Source organism: Trachemys scripta, chromosome 10 (genome assembly GCF_013100865.1).
Source record: "Trachemys scripta elegans isolate TJP31775 chromosome 10, CAS_Tse_1.0, whole genome shotgun sequence".
Lineage (NCBI taxonomy): Eukaryota > Metazoa > Chordata > Testudines > Emydidae > Trachemys > Trachemys scripta.
In genome coordinates, this window is record NC_048307.1 from 20339768 (window position 1) to 20361139 (window position 21372).

Here is a 21372-nt window from a genome sequence, read left to right on the forward strand (position 1 = left end):
AGTGGGAGTCCTACTGTGGCACTTTCTGGTGCTCTTAACCAAGTTAAACAACATGGATAGAATCTTGGATCTGTTGAAGTCAATGTGAGTTTTGCCACTTACTTCAGAGGGCTTAGAGTTTCATCCCGTGTTGTTTAGATGCAGTTTTAATTGACACAGTGGTAAAAATGCATCCAGTTGCAGGAGCCTTGTCTACATTAGGGCTCCAGCCAGTTCAGCTCAATTGATGGTTGCACTGAATTTTGTAAAATTCCTTCCTGTAGACGGGGCTTATACATTTAGCAATCTGGGAACAGAATACATATTGGCAGTTAAAGTTAAGCACATGCATAAGCATTTGCAAAATTGGAGCCTTTCTTTCCAGTATTTGACAAGGCAACTCTAAATGTTTAATATTTTTTGTTGTTGTTTTTTAAATTACATTAATATTTAAATTATTTTGGAAAGCCAGTCCTCCGGGATCCCACTTCATTTTCTTCTTTAGGAAGAACACTGTCTTCTTCGGGAAGAACCCTTCTTCCTAAAATACCTCTGTCATGCCAACTTTTCCTAATGGCAAAGATGGCAAAACTTCTTAGAACTTTACAGTACTGCTTCAAAATCCAGACAAGTGGCCATTTAAGCCCTATTCCGGGAAAAGCCGACTCTACCAGTGAGAAGAGCTAACCTTAAACTCAAATCCAATATGTGGCAACCCAGCCTATTAATTTTTTGTTTTTGATTAAATGGAATGGTTTGGTAACATTTTAAACATATCTTTTTTTAGCAAGAAACAGGAACTTGTACATTTCTAAGCACTTTTCTTGAATAGATTAATAACAATGGTTGATTAGACACATTTTACACAAAATAGGAACTCTACTCGTCCTTTGAAAGCTATAATTGTCTTATAATAGTTTGAGGCTTCATGCCTGAAGAGTATATTCTGACATTTAAACCAGGTGAGAAGAATGCCTGAATTTCTGAGATATAGCTTGTTGGCTCTAATACAAAAAAGAGTCTGATTTTTCAGTAAATCCATTACAGTCTCACTAAAGTGTATTATGCTTGCTGACAGATTGTATTATACTCTACTATAATTGTGTTTCCCACAGACAAAAATATGCATGTTTTGAAGTTATGAAATCTAAGTAGACATACTATTGTTAGGCTTTCAGTCTGTAAATCTCACAGTGGAATGAGGAATGGTACAGTTATCTCCATTCATTGGTGCCAGAGACGAAAAACATTAACACTTAAATAAAATCTCTTTTCCAAAGCATCCTACCAATGCTACATTATGCTAGTTAAAAAAATAGACTGTTGTGTAAAATTTCATTAACAAAAGGTGTTACTAAACGGAGGGAGATATGTCTGCTCTTATAGTTAAAATGGGTCTATCATGAGGTGTATGTATCCAGCCTCTGAAAAGTTCATGATGTGAGGGCAGGGAGAGGAGGCATTAATAAACTTCTTGGAAGGGAGGAAAAGTACCTCCATTTCCCTAAAGGATTGTATAAGTTGCTAGTCCTGAAAGAGCCTGACATCTGGGCCTCAATAACAGTCCTTTAAAAGAAAACATTTAGTCCACGGAAGAGGCCTTTCTCTCAGGGAAGAATACACTCCGGGTAGACAGGGATAAGTTATGGTCAGTATCATGTCAGATAGTCATGGACAGGGTTTTATCCATAACCAAGTTATATAATGTTGAACATGACTTGTCTCTGTCTACACTGGCTGCAAATGTGTTAGATAATATGTTGCTATAGGTGGCTGAGATAAGCACAAGTCATCAATCAGAATTCATGTCATCATCGCTGTCTGGCATTTTAGAATGGAAAAAATCTTTTGTAATATTCAACTTTTTTTTCTTTTGCAGGATGCAAAGTTTGTAGAGGAACGACGCAAACAACTACAAAATTACTTACGGAATGTTATGAACAAAATTATTCAAACTGTGCCAGAATTCACAGTTAGCCCCAAAAAAGAGACTCTTATTCAACTGATGCCCTTTTTTGTGTAAGTATGTGTCTAATGGACATGCAGTACTCAACAAAATGTTAAGCCTTTTTCTTTGCAGTTTAACTTAAAATGTAATGCATCACCACTGAAATCTCCATTTTATTATAGAAAGAAGTCCAGTAACACGAAAAATGCTTTTGATATGTTTAAAGAAATTATACATCTACTGTATTTTTTTTCAGCATTTCAAATTTTTCTTTGAATAAAGGCCACTATGGATTATAAAACTTTCAAAAGCATCTAAATGATTTAGGAGCCTAAGTCCTTTTGAATGTCATTGGGTACTTTTGAAAATTGTACTCTCCGGGTTTTGGGGAGATTTGTTTTTATTTTTTGGTGCTCCATTCTACTCTCTTCTCTCCATCCCCCCATTTAAGTTTTATATACTGGCCAAAATAAAGAATAAAAGGAATCTGACTAATTTTTCTAGGAAAATGCAGAACTTTTGCAATCTGTGTACTGTTTCACTTACTACAGGAAGGGAGTAATATTACTATTCCAGGTACAATAATATGGTTGTGTAAATGTAAAGATAGGAGAAAATGGCCAGACATACTTCCATATAACCTGGTCATGTGTTAGAATATTTTAACATCAATGTATCACCATATCAGAATAGCATTTTTCTTTTACCTTTCCATTTTGTTATAAGCACAGCCCCTTAAAATATGTTATTTAAAAAATATTAAAATGATAAATAACATTAATGAAAACTTGTTTTTTGGAGTATGGTGTCAGTCTCTCTCTCTCTCTCTCTCTGACACTGTCTTGAAGAGCACTGTGTTATGTCTGATCTTTTTTTGTCCTGAATATGTAACATGGGCCTATCCAGCAAGATACTGAATGATGGGAACTGAGAGCAAGCAGAATCTTTCAGAAGGAACTCAGCACCTGTAGGAGTAGAGCCAGGATATGCTTAAAGTCTTGAAGGCCCCAACTCTGCTTCCGCTGAAGCCATTGGGAGTTCTGTCATTGATCACAATAGCAGCAGGAATGGGGCCCAGATATGACTGCAATTTTATAATGAAACGGTGCTGTTAGCTCAGGTGCAACATGAAGTAGTTGAGGTGAAATTCTAGACTTTATCAGAGCTAAGTATGATAGCTCTTTTTATCAATAGTTCTCAAAGTGCTTAACACATGGCAGGTGAGTGGCAGAGTCAGGAAGAACCCAGGTTATCTGTCCCCTAATCCTGTCTCATCTCCTCTGGAGCATACTGCCCTTTGAATCTGGTTCAGGTAGTACCTAAACATATATAATTACTGCACATGTACAATCTGTATATTCATTGAACAGTGCAAAGAATTTACACACTAAGACTCCATTTCTGGGGCTCCACTGGGATCCACTCGAGTGGATGAGTTTGCAGAAACAGGGCCCAATTAAATACGATATATTCCAGAAAAAACAAACCTCCTTTGTCGCTTGTACTAATTGCACTATATTGTGCTACATTTGAGATGTGCAAGTTGAAATGTAGTATTTTCCAGGGCAGAGATCTATATGGATAGAAAGTTGACTGGGGGGAAAAAACGACGTTTATTAGGAAACTTGCTTCCATAGTCTAATTCTGCTTGTCATTCTCTGACAGGGAAATTTCCATAATTTCAGTATGTTTTTCCAAGATACCACCAGGTTCTTTTTGTTATAAAGTAAAACTGTATGCATATCTCAAGTTTTAATGAGCTAGCATTCCCTGTCTTACACTTAAAATTGCATCTGACATATTGAGTGTGTGAAAACAAAATTTGCTGACTCTCTTAAAATCTCAGTGGTATTTCGTTTCACTTTAAAGCCAGAAGCAATTTTATGTTGAAAATAAGAATTGCACCAAGGTACACAGTCATGTCATCTTTTAATTTCTCTGTCTGTATATAATGATGGCTTCTGATTTCTCTGTACCTTCATCTGTGCTTTTCCAGTAGCCTGTTCCTTACGAAAGACTAATAGATAAATGGGAAGAATACCAAAATATATTTTGTGACATTCTCGTTGTTTTAGTTGTTCCTGTGTTTTGTCAAAGTAAAAGTGAATTTGACATGACGTATTGAGGTTGCTGGCATAAATGGCGGGATATCATTTGTAGAGGCATAAAAACTTACCTTCTTCTCCAAAGAACTCAATTTGTGTAAATTGGCTACAGGTTGTGATGATTTAAATAGTTTTACATTTTGTCACTTAAAAGATCATTAGAGAATTTTCTATTAAGTCTTTTTAAAGAAATTAATTCTTAGGAAATGCTCTATTTCACTTTGTTTCTTAAACAAATGAGGGAAGTAATGTAGATTGTAACCCGCATTTGGAATTGAATTTTCATATGAAATCATTATTTCTCTTTCTCCTATAATGTTTACTTTTAAGGTTGTTAAATATATTTTTGTGAAATGTGAATTGCTAATAGCTTATCAGCATTATTAGTAATATGGAAGTTGCAACTTTAAATTCAATTTAGAGCTGGATGATTTGATTGATAATCACTGGCCTTTCATGTCTGGGATTATGATTCAATTCTAACTGAAACAACAAATGGAACATCAGTTGACAAAGAACATATTGCACTGTTGTCTAGTACTTGTTTACTTGGTTTTTCTGCTTGAGTTCTCAAAAAAATTTTTATCCTCTCATCATTTTGAGATCGTTGTGTATCTCACCCTATTTTGCCAACCAGAATCATGTTCCCTCTTGCTATCAGGACAAAACATATGTTGCCCATCAAGAGCTACTATTAGTGCTATTCTGTGAATTTCCCAAAGGAAGGGATAGAATTAATGGATGCAAAGAGCCTATGTTTGCCACTGATATAAGCTTATGCATTTCATTGACTTAAATGGAGTTGCATCCACTTATGCCAGTGGTGAATTTGGCCCAAAGTCTTTTCAATTGTAAATTCATAGTTATTCAGGTAAAAAAGCAAACACAACAAAAAGCAGATAAAAATCTGAATGTTTCGTGCACAATAAAATATCTAGATATAACTAAGGTACAGATTAACTGAATTGATATGGTCTGAATTTACCTAGCTGCAAACAAAAATTGGATATTGTTCAAAACATTCTTAGGCTATGTATACACTACAGAGTTCACAGCGGTGCAGCTGCACCAATGCTAGTGCAGATGCTTTAAACCAATGGGAGAGAGCTCTCCCATCGACTTAATTACTGCATCCCCCATAAGCAGCAGTAGCTGTGTTGATGGGAGAACCTAAAGGCAAATGAGAACAGGAAGGAAGGATATAGAAAGCGTATAGCTGGGTTTTCCATAAAGCCCATTACTTCAGCATCTAAGTGCTTCCCAGGCAAATTAGATCTTCTTCTTTTGAATATCAAGCAAAGAACCTCCTCCTGTTAGATCAGAGGGATACCCTATGGTGAGTTCCTGAAGCGCCCAATGCACCTATACATGACTGGCAATGCACACGTCAACTGCAGTCTGGCCAGTTCCTATAGAATATTCCTACTGGGCCCCACCTTTCCCTATGTCTAGGAGTGGGGCCTCATAACATATGAAAGGAAAGAGGAGGAAGTCTCAGTCACCATCAGCATCGATGGCCAGGCCTCTTATACCAGGAGTGGAGATGGCTTGGAAAACACTACAGTTGCCCTACCTGCTAAATTTTCCATGCAAATCTTTTCCATGCAAGGCCTTGGACTCCACACATACCAGCTGCCAATGACTTTAGAACTTTAAAAGACCTGCTTTTGAGGTTAACAGAAACCTTGGACATTGAGACAATGGTGATCCAAGAGGACATGCACATGCTGTTTGATATTCTCAGCTCCTCAGTGCCAACAAGAATTGCCCTGCCAATTAATAAGGGCATACTGAAACCAGCAAAGGGACTGTGGTACACCCACGCCTAGCTTTCTCCTACTTTGAAGCAAGTAGAAAAGTGCTATCAAGTGTCACTTAAGAGCTTGGAACATTTTTACATGCATCTGACATGAGGGTCCCTTGTGGTAACTGCAGTCCAGAAAAAGACCAGGTCCATATTAGAGCACTCCAAAAAATAAGGACCCCAATCAACTAGACTTTTCAGTGTAAAGGCCTATTCATCAGCCTTCCTCCAGTTCCACATTGCAAACTTTCAAGCCTTGTTAGTAATAGTTTTTCAATGTAGGAAAGGGTAACTCCCTTCCTAACTAGGCTCCCACAGAACAATAGAGAGAAGCTGAGAGGTGCCATCAAAGAAGGCTAGATGGTAATGAAGTTAGTGCTACAAGTGGCTTTGGATGAGTCTGATGTGGCCGTTAGATCCATAGCTACAGCAGTCACAATGCACCAACCAAACTGTAACCTGGTCCAGGTTTCTGGGATTCCAAATGAAATTCCAGTGACTATAGAGGACTTACCGTTTGATGTAATAGAGCTCTACAGCAACTGGATGGATGAAGCAGTCCATTCCCTAAAGGATTCAAGGGCAACACTGAAATCTTTAAGCATATGCACCCCAGCTCTATACTGCAAGTTCTTCTAGTGTCTGCCCTCACAGTGGCAAAGGCCATCTGACTCCCATAATCACCCAGAAAACATCCCTGTTATATCAGGAGGCTCCTGTCATCCTCCTCCTCTGTCACAGAGGCAGCTGGTTGGAATGGGTGCATGTTGAGAACCGTGTCAAGACTATGCCAGAGACAACTGTTGGAAATCTCTTCACCTCTTCCATTGGGCATGGTAAGAGATTATAGCCAACAGTTTTGTGCAGGACATCATCCCCTATGGCTATAACATCAATTTTCATGCTACACTTTCTCCCCACTCTTCTTTATTTATTCCTCTTCAAAGGACCCTTTTCACGAGACCTGTTACAAAAGGAAGTGGTTTTGTTGTTTTGTTTGGGAGCCATAGAAGAGGTTCCTTGGGAGTACAGAGGAAGAAGCTTCTACTCCTGACATTCCTTATTCTAAAGAAGAAAGAGGGTCTTAGACCCATCATAGACCTGACAAGAGTGAACAAGTATATACACCAGCTTAGATTTAGAATGGTAATGCTTGCCTCTAACATTCCATCTCTTCAAGCTCAGGACTGGGTTGGGTTCTTCCATGTCCTACAACACTTGGTAGTGCAGATACTAAGAGGCAATACATTAGCTGTGCACTACATAAACAAAGCCAAGAGGGTGTTTGCTCTTCCTCCTCCCCTTGAAGGGATGCAATCAAGCTATGGAATTGGTGCCATCTACCTGGCATACCCAGTGGTTCTGCACCTTCCAGGAGTCAGCAATGATATGGCAGACTTACTAAGCGGGCAGTCGGTCACCTATTACAAGTGGTCACCACAGAAATCCATTACCAAGTCATTATTCCATCAGTGACTCATGATAGACCTGTTTGGCATGAAGGAGAAGGCCAAGTATCTGAACTTCTGTTCCAGAGAGTGCATGAGCCCAGGAACATTACCAGATGCCTTCCCTCTGCAGTGGAATCATGGCCCTCCATACATCTCCCCATTGATTCCACTAGTTCCCAGGCAAAGCCAGACAGGACTGGGCCACACTTATCCCCACAGCTCCCTACTGGTTGAGCCAGTTCTGGCTGACAGACCTATTACAGATGTCCACACAACTGTTGATCAGGCTCCTAGACTGCTCAGACCAGTTGTCATTAGATCGGGTTCAAGTATTTCATCCCAAACCCAAAGTTGCTGCACCTGACTGCCAGGATGTTGATTGGTTGAGCACCATGGAAAGGAGCTGCTCCTCACACATTCAGGAAATCCTGGCACTGGGCAGAAAGCTGTCTATGAGAGATACTTCTCCAAATGAAAAAGATTCTCCATGTGGGTGGCCTAATACAGTCTAAACCCCATGCAGGCCCCGGTACTGAAAATTCTTGACTCTTTGCTGTCATAAAAACATACTGGACTTTCATTTAGCACAGTCAATGTCCATCTGGCAGTAACATCGGCACATCATCTACCAATACAGTTGTTCTTGTTCTTCCTTCATCTGACAGTGTCCAAATTTCACAAGGGCCTACTGCCTGCATACCCACCAGTCAGAGATACTACTCCAGCATGGGACCCTCATCATTGTCCTTTTGAAGCTTATGGAGTTCTGTGCTCAGCCCCTCTCAGAGTGATCCATCCACCATCTTAATCTCAGGCCTGGTCTACACTTAAAAATTAGATTGACCTAGCTATGTCACTCCAGACTGTGAAAAATTTTGCAGCGGCAGTGCTGTAGTTAGGTTGACCTAACCCTTGTACAGATGCAGTTAAGTTAACAGAAGAATTATTCCATTGACCTAACTAATGACTGTTGGAGAGATGGATTAACTATATCAACAGAAAAAACCCATTGATGTAAGACGTGTCTGCACTACAGCAGCACAGATGCAATGCCATAGCTGTGCCACTGTAGTGGCAGTGTAGACGTACCCTTCAAGAAGAGGGAGCAAGCTTCGGACATTGATGGTGGAACCCCTGTATACTTCCATTCCATAAAGAAAAAGTGGCACTTACATAGGCTCTGCTCCTTCCCCTAGGGCCCCACCTTCATTCTGCCCCTGCTCTGCCCCGCCCCTACGGCCCCGCCTTTACTCCCCCCCCCCCGAGGACCCGTCCTCGCTCCACCTCCTCCCCAAGGCCCCTGCCTGCCTGCCACTCACTGCTGTCCACTCTCCCCCAAGCTCCTCCCCGAGCTGCCAAACAGCTGTTTGGCAGCCTCCCAGATTAGATGATCGGGGGCGCTGCCAAACAACTGTGGCTGCTGGGTGCTGAACACCCACATTTTTTTTTCCAGGGGTGCTCCAGCCCCAGAGCACCCACTGAGTCGGCACCTATGAATACTATGACCTAATGCAAAATTCTTTCCAAAGATGGTTTGAGTTCCTCCTAAACCAATCAACCTTTGTGCTTTCCTAAACCTCATTTCATGCAAGGGAAGAGGAAGCTACATACTCTAGCCATAGCCAGAGCTCTGCTATAATACATTGAGAAAACCAAATCTTTTAACACTATCTCCGCATCTATTTGTGGCCATAACTGGACACTCCAAGGTCCCCAGATTATTTCATCCCAAATATTGTCAAAGTGTGTATTACACATTTTATCTCCCTTTGTTATCAGCTGGCCAGTGTACTTCTCCCACTGACTATTAAGGCTCACTCCACCAGAGCTCAAGCAACATCCTGGGCCTGGAAGGACACAGTTGTTGTAACAATCAATATAACGGTGTCTTTGGGGAAACTCATAAAGAATTTGTGGCAACAGAGCAAAATTGGCATCAAAATAAGTAGAAAAGGATACAATAATTTGGAACAGACACTAGTTAAAATTAGATGAGAAAAAAAAAACTTGTTACTCTGGATAAAATAAATTGATAAATAGTTCTTTGGAGTTGTGCATAAAATTTTGCCCTTGCAGTAATTAAATTATGTAAAAAGTCGTAGTTTGCTACTGAATCTATAATGGATTATTTACAAATTTTAACAGGAACTGTATTCTATCACTGAATGTTTAATTCCATTTATTAGAATTTGTCACATTTTAAAGATTCTTTCCAAAAGGTCATTAGCTGTACAGATTTATTAACAGTGATTGTGCTGTTAACATTATGAAATATGAGATGATGAATACTACTGTCATAAAACCAATGATAGCTCAGGTTTTCTGGAGGTTCTTCATTGTTTTTATTGAGCACCTTATAGAGATAATTTGATCTGATTTTCTTTGTGGTTCTATTCTGAAAAATGACTTTGTAAAAATAGCATTGTGAGTTCTATATTTGCCTCAGTTAAAGCTGTCAAATAAAAAGGAGGATGTTTTTTAAAACTGCCCAGCTCTGTATACTCAACCTGGAATCTTAAAGCCAAGCTGTATTCTTGTAAAGATTCTGTAAATGTAATTTAGGCCCCAGGCCTCTGTGAATAGAATTTAGGTCCAGGCCCAAGATTCACCCTTGTTCAGAAGCTTGAAAGATCAGGGACCCAGTTAACAATTCTTTTGGTGATTCACAAGCCACAATAAACACCAGTATCAGAGGGGTATCCGTGTTAGTCTGAATCTGTAAAAAGCAACAGAGGGTCCTGTGGCACCTTTAAGACTAACAGAAGTATTGGGAGCATAAGCTTTCGTGGGTAAGAACCTCACTTCTTCAGATGTAAGTGAGGTTCTTACCCACGAAAGCTTATGCTCCCAATACTTCTGTTAGTCTTAAAGGTGCCACAGGACCCTCTGTTGCTTTTTACAGATTCAGACTAACACGGATACCCCTCTGATACTGGTGTTTATTGTGGCTTGTGAATCACCAAAAGAATTGTTAACTGGGTCCCTGATCTTTCAAGCTTCTGAACAAGGGTGAATCTTGGGCCTGGACCTAAATTCTATTCACAGAGGCCTGGGGCCTAAATTACATTTACAGAATCTTTACAAGAATACAGCTTGGCTTTAAGATTCCAGGTTGAGTATACAGAGCTGGGCAGTTTTAAAAAACATCCTCCTTTTTATTTGACAGCTTTAACTGAGGCAAATATAGAACTCACAATGCTATTTTTACAAAGTCATTTTTCAGAATAGAACCACAAAGAAAATCAGATCAAATTATCTCTNGTGGGTAAGAACCTCACTTCTTCAGATGTAAGTGAGGTTCTTACCCACGAAAGCTTATGCTCCCAATACTTCTGTTAGTCTTAAAGGTGCCACAGGACCCTCTGTTGCAATAAACACCAGCTCACTCTTCTGTACTTGTATTGGCTCTTCAGTGATAATAGGTGAAAAAAGCAGTAAACATTCATTTTAGTCATGAAAGTTAGCAGCTTTCACACAGAGAGCAAAAGTCTTTTGAGTAAGGTGGCAGCATTTTTATATAGTGCCTTTTAAGGTCCTGTTTTAATATGAAATGCGTGATGTGTTATCGCAATGTTACACAAACCATGAGAAGTATCTTTTCACTTCAACTTTTCATTTCATACCCAATGAACTGGTGGGATTGCACCAAGGCAAATTGTGGTGGTGCATCCATGTTAGCCATGGGTTGGGTGCTTTTCTACCCATGTACACACTAGCACTCTGATCCATTGTTATAGTTGTGCTGCACTCTGAGTACCTGTCCCACAGTTTCCAGCACTTGTTTGCAGAATTTTTCTGGGAGCCCAAGGATTGTGGGAGAAGGGTTCAAATTCCCATAAATCCTGAGAACCTTTCCGAGGCATTTTTTCAAATGGAATTAAGAAAAATGTCAGAGCCCTCTCTTTGCTGGAATAGACAATTTCCAATGAGAATATTAATGAGGTCCTGGAAGAGCTTAAAAATAAACAAATAAATCTCAGCATATTTCCCAGGCAGCTCTCAATTGCGATAAATGATGAGATCTTTTTTACAGAGGTATCAGGGTCAGTTTATCTCTTCACCTAGACAATAATTATCAGTGATATCATAGGACCCTTCAGACTTAGACAGAAACAATGAACCAGAGAAGGCAACATCATTCCAGTGTCTCATCTGGGGACTCTTCCTCCTTTAATTGAGCGTCATGAAATAGCATTAACACTGATGGGTTTTAAATACTATCCAAAATGTCTGTGATTCAGTTCTACCACCAAACCCTCCCTGCCCCATCTCTCCCATAAGAGCCTCCTAGCTCTCATCTCATTGGCAATTCTGAACTCCTTCTATGGGAACTGAAAGCACTCAGCAACTTACAAGAATTGGACCTTATGTTGATAACTTTATTACATCCTTTGATAGAAACCTTGATTTTGTACTTGAAATTATCTGTATTTTTTTCCAATCTGTAGATGTCTACTTTTAATAAAGCACATTTATTGTAAAATATTAATTATAAATTAATGTAGTGATAAACTAGATGTAATGTGTATTTCCATTTAAGCTGTGTAAAAAATGTATATGTTTCCTGAAGGGGTTACCTTTCTCTTGAAAACGGTTTACAGATGCCAAACAATTGTGGGTCGAGCTTTCAGACTGTGAAGCAAAGATTAGTGTTATCTCAGGAGAGCAGAAAATAAAATTCTATAATACAAGTAAAAAAAACCCGCAGGGCACAGAAGCTGTGTATTAGAAAACACTGAAATGTAAAATAACAAAAATAATTAATGAAAAATAATTGCATGTACTTACATTGAGTGTTTTCTCGTCACTCAAAATTTACACACAAACACTCCCAACAATGTAAAAAGGAATAATCCAAGAGCAGTTAGTTCCACCTCATATGGTGCCCTATGTCTATAAATTTTTAGGACCAGGGATATTAATTCACTTGAGGTCCTAAAATGTGAAAATGTTCAGTGGAAATTTTAAAAATAATGTCTTTAAACATACACACTGAACATTAAACACCTGAAGTTAATTAATAGTGCTGCTACCTAGAACTAGGACTTCAGTGTCTGTTTATTTTCTTTTTAAGTACAATGGTTTTATACAATAATTTAAGCACTGATCTGATTGCCCAAATGATTTGTAATGAAATTTAATAGTGTGCCATTGTTATAAAGTGAAAACAAACTTTGTTTTGAGGTCCAGATATGGTTAGCAGTCTGTAATATGGCTGTTTGAACCAGTTTGCTAACATTTCCTTTTCATTGTTATAGCAAATACTGGTGGTTCTTGATGGAAATTTAAATGGCCTGTGTTTCCTAATGCTATGAGCTCTCATCTGAATATGCTCATCTTCTCTTTTTGATGTTAATCTCTTTCTACAAGATATTTTTAATCCTGGTTCATGGCTGTTACATTTTAATGCTGTATTAGACCAAACACAAAATTGGTCTAGCAGTTTCCTTCATAGATAGCATTCATTTCGTAGTATATAGATGACACTTTTTTTGTACTTGAAATTTGCCTATTTATAGATTTAACAGCCAACTCAATATGTAGTTCAGAACTGGACACTGAGACGGATTCTCCAGTTTAGTAAGTTCAGGTCCCCTCCTGATCTAATTCATGCTGGGGCTGGGTAGCCCTGAATCGGGTTGCTGTAATCAAGCGCCTGAAGCTGCCACTGTCCATTTAAAAAGAAAGGCTGTGCTCAGACATAGTGAACAATTGTACTCCTGATTGGTATGTCGTATACCAGTAGCACTTGTTATAGCAAGTACACTTATTTTTTAAATTAGAACTTCAGTCTGTCCAAAGAATGGCACATGTTAACTCTTGATAAATACATATATCAGAATTATAGGCAACGTTTTCAACAACCAGAACATTATTCTCTGTTCTGCTCATTGAAAAATCTTAAAAATCTACATCTTAAAAATTGTATGTAATTTTAACATACCATTTATTTTAAGTGTGGTTCTATTCTGAAAAGCGACTTTGTAAAAGTGGTATTGTGAGGTTTCATGGTTTGTGTCAGGGTTTGTCTACACTGCAAAAAAGAAAAAAAAAACTGAACCTGCAGCAGCAGCAAGTCTTTGAGCCCAGGCCAAGTGACTTGGAATTGCCGTGCTCCCACCATAGGGCTAAAAATAGTAGTGTAGGCATTCCCAGTCAGGCTGGAGGGTGGATCTCAGAACCTGGGGTCCTGCCTCAGAGGGAACATCTACACTGGTCTTCACTTGACCTAGGTTCTAAGTAGGGCTGTCGATTAATCGCAGTTAACTCACATGATTAATTCAAAAAAATTAATTGCGATTAATCGCAGTTTTAATCGCACTGTTAAACGATAGATTTCAAATATATTGCCATCAATTACAACACAGAATACAAAGTGTACAGTGCTCACTTTATATTATTTTATTACAAATATTTGCACTGTAAAAATGATAAAAGAAATAGCATTTTTCAATTCATTTCATACAAGTACTGTGTTGCAATCTCTTTATCGTGAAAGTGCAATTTACAAATGTAGATTTTTTTTGTTACATAACTGCACTAAAAACAAAACACTGTAAAACTTTAGAGCCTAGAAGTCCACTCAGTCCTCCTACTTGTTCAGCCAACTGCTAAGACAGGCTAGTTTGCTTACATTTATAGGAGATAATCCTGCCCTCTTCTTATTTACAGTGTCACCAGAAAATGAGAACTGGCATTTGTAAGGCACTTTTGTAGCTGGCATTGCGAGGTCTTTATGTACCAGATATGCTAAACATTCGTATGCCCTTTCATGCTTCAGCCACCATTCCAGAGGACATGTTTCCATGCTGATGATGCTCGTTAAAAAAAGTGTTAATTAACTTTGTGACTGAACTCCTTGGGGGAGAATTGTATGCCTCCGGCTCTGTTTTACCCGCATTCTGCCATATATTTCATGTTATAGCAGTCTCAGATGATGACCCAGCACATGTTGTTCATTTTAAGAACACTTTCACTGCAGATTTGACAAAACACAAAGAAGATATGTGAGATTTCTAAGGATAGCTACAGCACTCGACCAAGGTTTAAGAATCTGAAGTGCCTTCCAAAATCTGAGCGGGACGAGATGTGGAGCATGCTTTCAGATGTCTTAAAAGAGCAACACTCCGATGCAGAAACTGCAGAACCTGAACACCAAAAAAGAAAATCAACCTTCTGCTGGTGGCATCTCACTCGGATGATGAAAATGAACATGCATTGTTCCACAACGTTTTGAATTGTTATCGAGCAGAACCTCTCATCCGCATAGACGCAAGTCCTCTGGGATGGTGATTGAAGCATGAAGGGACATACGACTCTTTAGCACATCTGGCACGTAAATGTCTTGCTACCTCTGCTACAACAGTGCCATGTGAATGCCTGTTCTCTCTTTCAGGTGACATTGTAAACGAGAAGCAGACAGCATTATCTCCTGCAAATGTAAACAGACTTATTTGTCTCAGCAATTGGCTGAGCAAGAAGTAGGACTGAGTGGACTTGTAGGCTCTAAAGTTTTACATTGTTTTGAATGCAGGTTTTTTTTGTACATAATTCTACATTTGTAAGTTCAACTTTCATAATAGAGATTGGACTACAGTACTTGTAATGGGGGAATTGAAAAATACTATTTCTTTTGTTTTTTTACAGTGCAAATATTTGTAATCAAAATAAATATAAAGTGAGCACTGTACATTTTGTATTCTGTGTTGTAATTGAAATCAATATATTTGAAAATGTAGAAAACAACCAAAAATATTTAAATAAATGGTATTATATTAGTGTTTAACAGCGCAATTTATCGCGATTAAAAAAATTAATCTCTTGACAGCCCTAGTTCTAAGACTTGCTGCTTTAGGTTTTTGTTTTGTTTTTGCAGTGTAGATCTGTGTTCCCTCTAAGCTGCGCATGTGAGCGGCCGCTGAGGAATGATTGAAGTGCCGTGCAGTTTATTAGCAGAGCCGCTCGCATCCAGACAGCAGCATGTAGTCAGGTGCCCTCCCCCGCTGCTATGCAGCCACATTGCTCCTGCCCTCTGCCTTGGAGCTCCTGCTGCTCCTGGGACCCTCCTGCTGGCTATGCACAGAGCAGGGCTGTTGATGTCAGGGTGTCCCCCTCACCCTGCCCTTGTACCCCAGCAGGGGAGAAGGGATAGTCCCGAGAATCTGAGGTCTGAACGTGTTTCCGGGTGGTGAGTGAGTACCTTTACCTTAAAAAGACAGCGCACGGTCTCTCAGATACTTCCCAAGCACACACAATCTCTATCTGTCTGTCTCTCTCTCTCACACTCACACACACACACTCACACACGCTGTGTGTCTACATACATACTGTGTCTACACACACATACACTTTACACACACACACACACACAGGCTGTCTCTCTACACACTGTGTCCACACACACACTGTGTCTACACACACACACACACACACACACACAGTCTTTCACACTCACATCCAAACACATACTTGTATTATTTTTATTACTTCTTGGTATTTCCTGCAACACACATGTATTCTCTGTAATTTTAATCTTTCAAACTGTGTTATTTTAGTGTTTTGACTGGTCTATGCATTTCATAATTTTTATTTCTCTCTTATACTTAAATTTAATTCTTTGAGTAGTGAGTTCTAAAATGCCTAATCTGTCCTGGCTGGAGTAATCATCCATATGGTAACTTTTTTTAAAAATATATTATATAGGTTTTTTGTTTCTACTGGTGGCGCACATTACCTCGGTGCACATAACTAAATTTATTCCACACAAGGATGGAAAAAATTAGACAGACATACCCTGAAACGAACCTTGAAACCTCACAATACCAGTCACTGGGCTCTGAGACTCATTTCCGCAGGGTTTTGTTTTAGGTTGAGTTGGATTTTTTGGGCAGTATAGATGTAACCTCAATGATTTCTGTATCAAACATGCTCATATTACAAGTTCAAAACTTTTTTTTCCCCCTGTGGCATCCCTGAAGTCTCAACCGGAGAGCTGAAAGTCAAGTCATATGCATTCAAGTTTGTGCACCCTAACTTTTTCCATAATGCAAAGAAACTCTACTTTATCCAGTTGTTAGCTAAGCTAGCAACTGCTCACTTAGATGTTATACATACACAATTTTTTTACCTGTATTTGTTAGCTACCAAGACACATGTTCTACATTTTACTACTTATTATGGCACACTATTCCTCTGCTGGCAATTATAACTTAAAATATTCTATAGATGAACAAACCAGAATTGAATACAGTTCCAACCTCCACAGTTGTATTGCCTCTGCCGTGGTAATAGAAGTAAAATGTGTAGTAAAAGCTTATTCATCAGCAAAGTAAGCAGATGTTAGTCAATACATGCAAAGAGCAGCTCTGTAGAGTACCCATGTTTACTTACTTGCTTTTATAGATCCCTGATTATACTTTATAACAATGTAAAGGACATATTTAGAAAAGACTAAATGAAAGTTTAACTAAAATCAGTGATATGGAATGCTTTTAAAAGTATTAAAAACTAACCTCAGAGGTTTACCAGTTTTAAACAGTATGTTCAGTCAAGTTGCACTTCCTGAGGTTGGTACGGTTAGTTCTCTTGGAGCTACAGTTCATTGACAAAATGTTTGAAAACAGGTAGAAGATAGAATCCTCAATCATTTTTGTTGGAAAATTTTCTGGTAAAATAGACTGGAGTGGATTCTAAGGAAATATTTTCTTGAATGGATTAATAATTGATATATTTTAAAAAAGTGATTTTAAAAGATATTTTCTATACATTATGAAATAGTTGGACACTGTAGGAATAATCACCTGTCAGTGATGACAGTAATGCTGAATAAATATATGGTTGTAACTGTTTTCCTTATTTTTCCATATAATTTCCATTTCATAATATGACAATCCTGGCAGTATATTTCAGGGCAGTTGCATTTCTGGGGTGATTAATGTCACTCATCTTTCAGTCTCATGTTTTCCAAATCAAATTGTGATTGTACAGAAATTAACTGTTTGTTATCTTCCTGACTTATCTTATTGCTTAAACAATACACTCTTTTCCCAGAGTGCTCCATGGAGGGAGTTGCTTCAGGAGGGGTAGTGGAGTGTCCCTGGGATCTGCCCTGTGGCCTTGGTTGACAGGTGGATTTCACCTTCAAGCCATTGCCAGCCACCACAAGCCAAAGATCTTGTTGTAGATTATTCACCTACTAATTTGACCTATTAATTCAGTTAACTTCTAAAAATTAAATGTCTGATTTCATAAGTCTTGCAGATCAAACAACCAAACTTCTGGGGAAAATAGGGTGACCAGATGTCCCGATTTCATAGGGACAGTCCTGGTTTTGGGGTCTTTTTCTTCTATAGGCTCCTATTACCCCCTACCTCCATCCCAATTTTTCACACTTGCTGTCTGGTCACCCTAGGGGGAAAGTTTCTTATGATCCTTTCTTCAGTGATAACTGACAGTACTGGTGTGGTCACCAGAAACATTTAAAACCTGAGATTGATTATTAATGGTATATAATTACATGTGGCGCAGATAAAAAGATTATTCCTTTTAATACCTGTAGTGCTGCTAGTGTTGTTTTGACTGATAAACTAAGCAAATCTGATGAGAAAATTACAGTGAAGAGCTGCATGTACTATATATGCGACTACGTTCATTAAATACATTTTGAACAAATTTTCAAGGTTACTTTCAAAACATTTTAAAATAAAGGGACAAAGAAATTGAAGTTAGCCCAGACTAAAAAGCTAGTTAAAAATTCTGACTCTGTCTCCTGCATTTCAGTCAGTAGCTCCAGATCTCAACATGGTTTAATTTAATATGCAGCAGATGTGGACACTGTTCAAGTACGAAGAATAAAAGAAAACAGCTTCTCACTGAAGTGTTCATGAAATACAGGTTTAAATAAGATCTGTGGGGGCATTGACAGGTGGGGGAATTAGTGTAGAGAGTGGAGAAGGGATCCCTTAAGACAACATCCTGATGACCTTTGGCACAGAGAACTCCCTGTTCAATTGGAATTCTGCCCATGGAAGGCTTGTGATAGCCAGGCTTACAGAGAGAGGTCTAGTGTATACTACTGTCAAAGATAATTGTCAAGTTCTCATTCTACCTGTGTTAACGAATTATAGAGGCATTCAGTCATATATTACACTACATTTTGTGCATTGTTGGTCTTGACTTTGAATGTGAGCTGACAACCCAAATGTGGGGAAGAGAAGGAGTATTGTGAAATTTAACCTTTTAACTTGAACTTCTCAGTCTATCTCTGGCACAAGTGCAATGCAACTTTCAGCCAGAAACCATTTTTATAAACAACCTGCCGCAAACCTATTAGCTCCCTTCATCCCATTTATAGAATTTCCCTCTCAAAAAGACATTGATCCGATTTGGAGGACAGGCAGTAGATTCATAGATTCTAGGACTGGAAGGAACCTCGAGAGGTCATCGAGTCCAGTCCCCTGCCTGCATGGCAGGACCAAATACTGTCTAGACCATCCCTGATAGACATTTATCTAACCTACTCTTAAATATCTCCAGAGATGGAGATTCCACAACCTCCCTAGGCAATTTATTCCAGTGTTTAACCACGCTGACAGTTAGGAACTTTTTCCTAATGTCCAACCTAGACCTCCCTTGCTGCAGTTTAAACCCATTGCTTCTGGTTCTATCCTTAGAGGCTAAGGTGAACAAGTTTTCTCTCTCCTCCTTATGACACCCTTTTAAATACCTGAAAACTGCTATCATGTCCCCTCTCAGTCTTCTCTTTTCCAAACTAAACAAACCCAATTCTTTCAGCCTTCCTTCATAGGTCATGTTCTCAAGACCTTTAATCATTCTTGTTGCTCTTCTCTGGACCCGCTCCAATTTCTCCACATCTTTTTTAAAATGCGGTGCCCAGAACTGGACACAATACTCCAGCTGAGGCCTACACAGAGCAGAGTAGAGCGGAAGAATGACTTCTCGTGTTTTGCTCACAACACACCTGTTAATACATCCCAGAATCATGTTTGCTTTTTTTGCAACAGCATCACACTGTTGACTCATATTTAGCTTGTGGTCCACTATAACCCCTAGATCCCTTTCTGCCGAACTCCTTCCTAGACAGTCTCTTCCCATTCTGTATGTGTGACACTGATTTTTCCTTCCTAAGTGAAGCACTTTGCATTTGTCTTTGTTAAACTTCATTCTGTTTAACTCAGACCATTTCTCCAATTTGTCCAGATCATTTTGAATTATGACCCTGTCCTCCAAAGCAGTTGCAATCCCTCCCAGTTTGGTATCATCCGCAAACTTAATAAGTGTACTTTCTATGCCAATATCTAAGTCGTTGATGAAGATATTGAACAGCACCGGTCCCAAAACAGACCCCTGCGGTACCCCACTCGTTATGCCTTTCCAGCAGGATTGGGAACCATTAATAACAACTCTCTGAGTACGGTTGTCCAGCCAGTTATGCACCCACCTTATAGTAGCCCCATCTAAATTGTATTTGCCTAGTTTATCAATAAGAATATCATGCGAGACCGTATCAAATGCCTTACTAAAGTCTAGGTATACCACATCCACAGCTTCACCCTTATCCACAAGGCTCGTTATCCTATCAAAGAAAGCTATCAGATTGGTTTGACATGATTTGTTCTTCACAAATCCATGCTGGCTCTTCCCTATCACCTTACCACCTTCCAAGTGTTTGCAGATGATTTCCTTAATTACTTGCTCCATTATCTTCCCTATCACAGAAGTTAAACTGACTGGTCTGTAGTTTCCTGGGTTGTTTTTATTTCCCTTTTTATAGATGGGCACTATATTTGCTCTTTTCCAATCTTCTGGATTCTCTCCCGTCTCCCATGATTTTCCAAAGATAATAGCTAGAGGCTCAGATACCTCCTCTATTAGCTCCTTGAGTATTCAGTTCTAGACTAGTGGCAGGATTGAAGTCCAGTATTTCATGATTCATCAAGGCTCAGGTATAGGAGTTTTATCCCATTGAAATGCTATGAATCCCTATCTCCAGTTGGTTGCAGCATTTGTTTTTAGCCCTGGCTGATCATCAGGTAGAAGTTATCAAAATATAAGATTATGATTTACAGAAAACGAGTTTGAGCTGTTTAGAGGTTTCTAAAACATTGGATGTGTTCTCTTCCTCCACGATGTTTATGATACTAAGGCAGCATTATGACCCTTTGCTAAAGATGTCTTTGTTGACAGGAAGGATACCAAAAAGTTGGTTCCATTAAACTTAAAAAAATCCTGAAAATGATTATTCTGTGATGTATGGAGCATAAACTAGGGTTACCATTCGTCCGGATTCTGCCAGACATGTCTGGCTTTTTTGAGTTAAAAATCGCATCCGGGGGGGAATTTGTAAATGTCCGGATTTCCCCCCCATGCAGAGTGAGCGCGGCTGACAGGGCAGCCGGCCGGATCGTGCCACTCACACTGGGCTCTGGCAGCCAGAGCCCCTCCTCCGCTACCCCCTCCTCTCCCCTGCAACTTGAGACCACTCCCCTCCTCTCTCTCCTTCCCTCCCCTTCCCTGCATTCGCAGATCGCAGGTCAGCCATTCGCCTCCGGCAGTCTGGAGTTCCTCTCCCTGCTCCCCCCTCCCCTGCTGCCGAGCGCGCTGCTCTGCAGCTCTCTGTTCTGAGTGGCACGGTAAGGAGGTCAGGGGGTCGGAGAAGGGGCAGGGAGGTTCTGGATGGGATAGTCAAGAGACAGGGAGCAGGGTTGGATGGGTTGGGAGTTCAGGGGGGGGGGGCTGTCTGGGGGTTGGGGGTGTAAGGTTTTGGGCAGTCAGGGTACGGGTAGGGTCCTAGGGGGGCAGTTAGGGTGGGGGGGGTCCTCAGGAGGGGGCAGTTAGGGGACAAGGAACAGGGAGGCTTAGGTAGGGGGTGGGGTTCTGGAGGGCAGATAGGAGCAGGGGTCCCAGGAGGGGGCAGTCAGGGGACTGCAGAGGAGTTTAGATGGGTCGGGAGTTCTGTGGGGGGGGGGCGTCAGGGGGTGGGGAGTGGTTGGATGGGGCGTGGGAGTCCCTGGTGTCTGTCTGGGGGTGCGGGTGTGAATAAGGGTTGGGGCAGTCAGGGGACAG

General features: G+C 39.9%; 1 protein-coding gene across 1 annotated transcript in view; it reads left to right on the top strand.

Annotated features, from left to right (window-relative positions):
• LOC117883854 (sorting nexin-29-like) overlaps window positions 1-21372 on the top strand; it is a 388013-nt gene that overhangs the window by 314893 nt on the left and 51748 nt on the right. The window contains exon 13 of the mRNA XM_034783666.1: window positions 1859-1998. Within this exon, the coding sequence (XP_034639557.1) occupies window positions 1859-1998 (140 nt within the window). The remainder of the gene's footprint in view (window positions 1-1858; window positions 1999-21372) is intronic.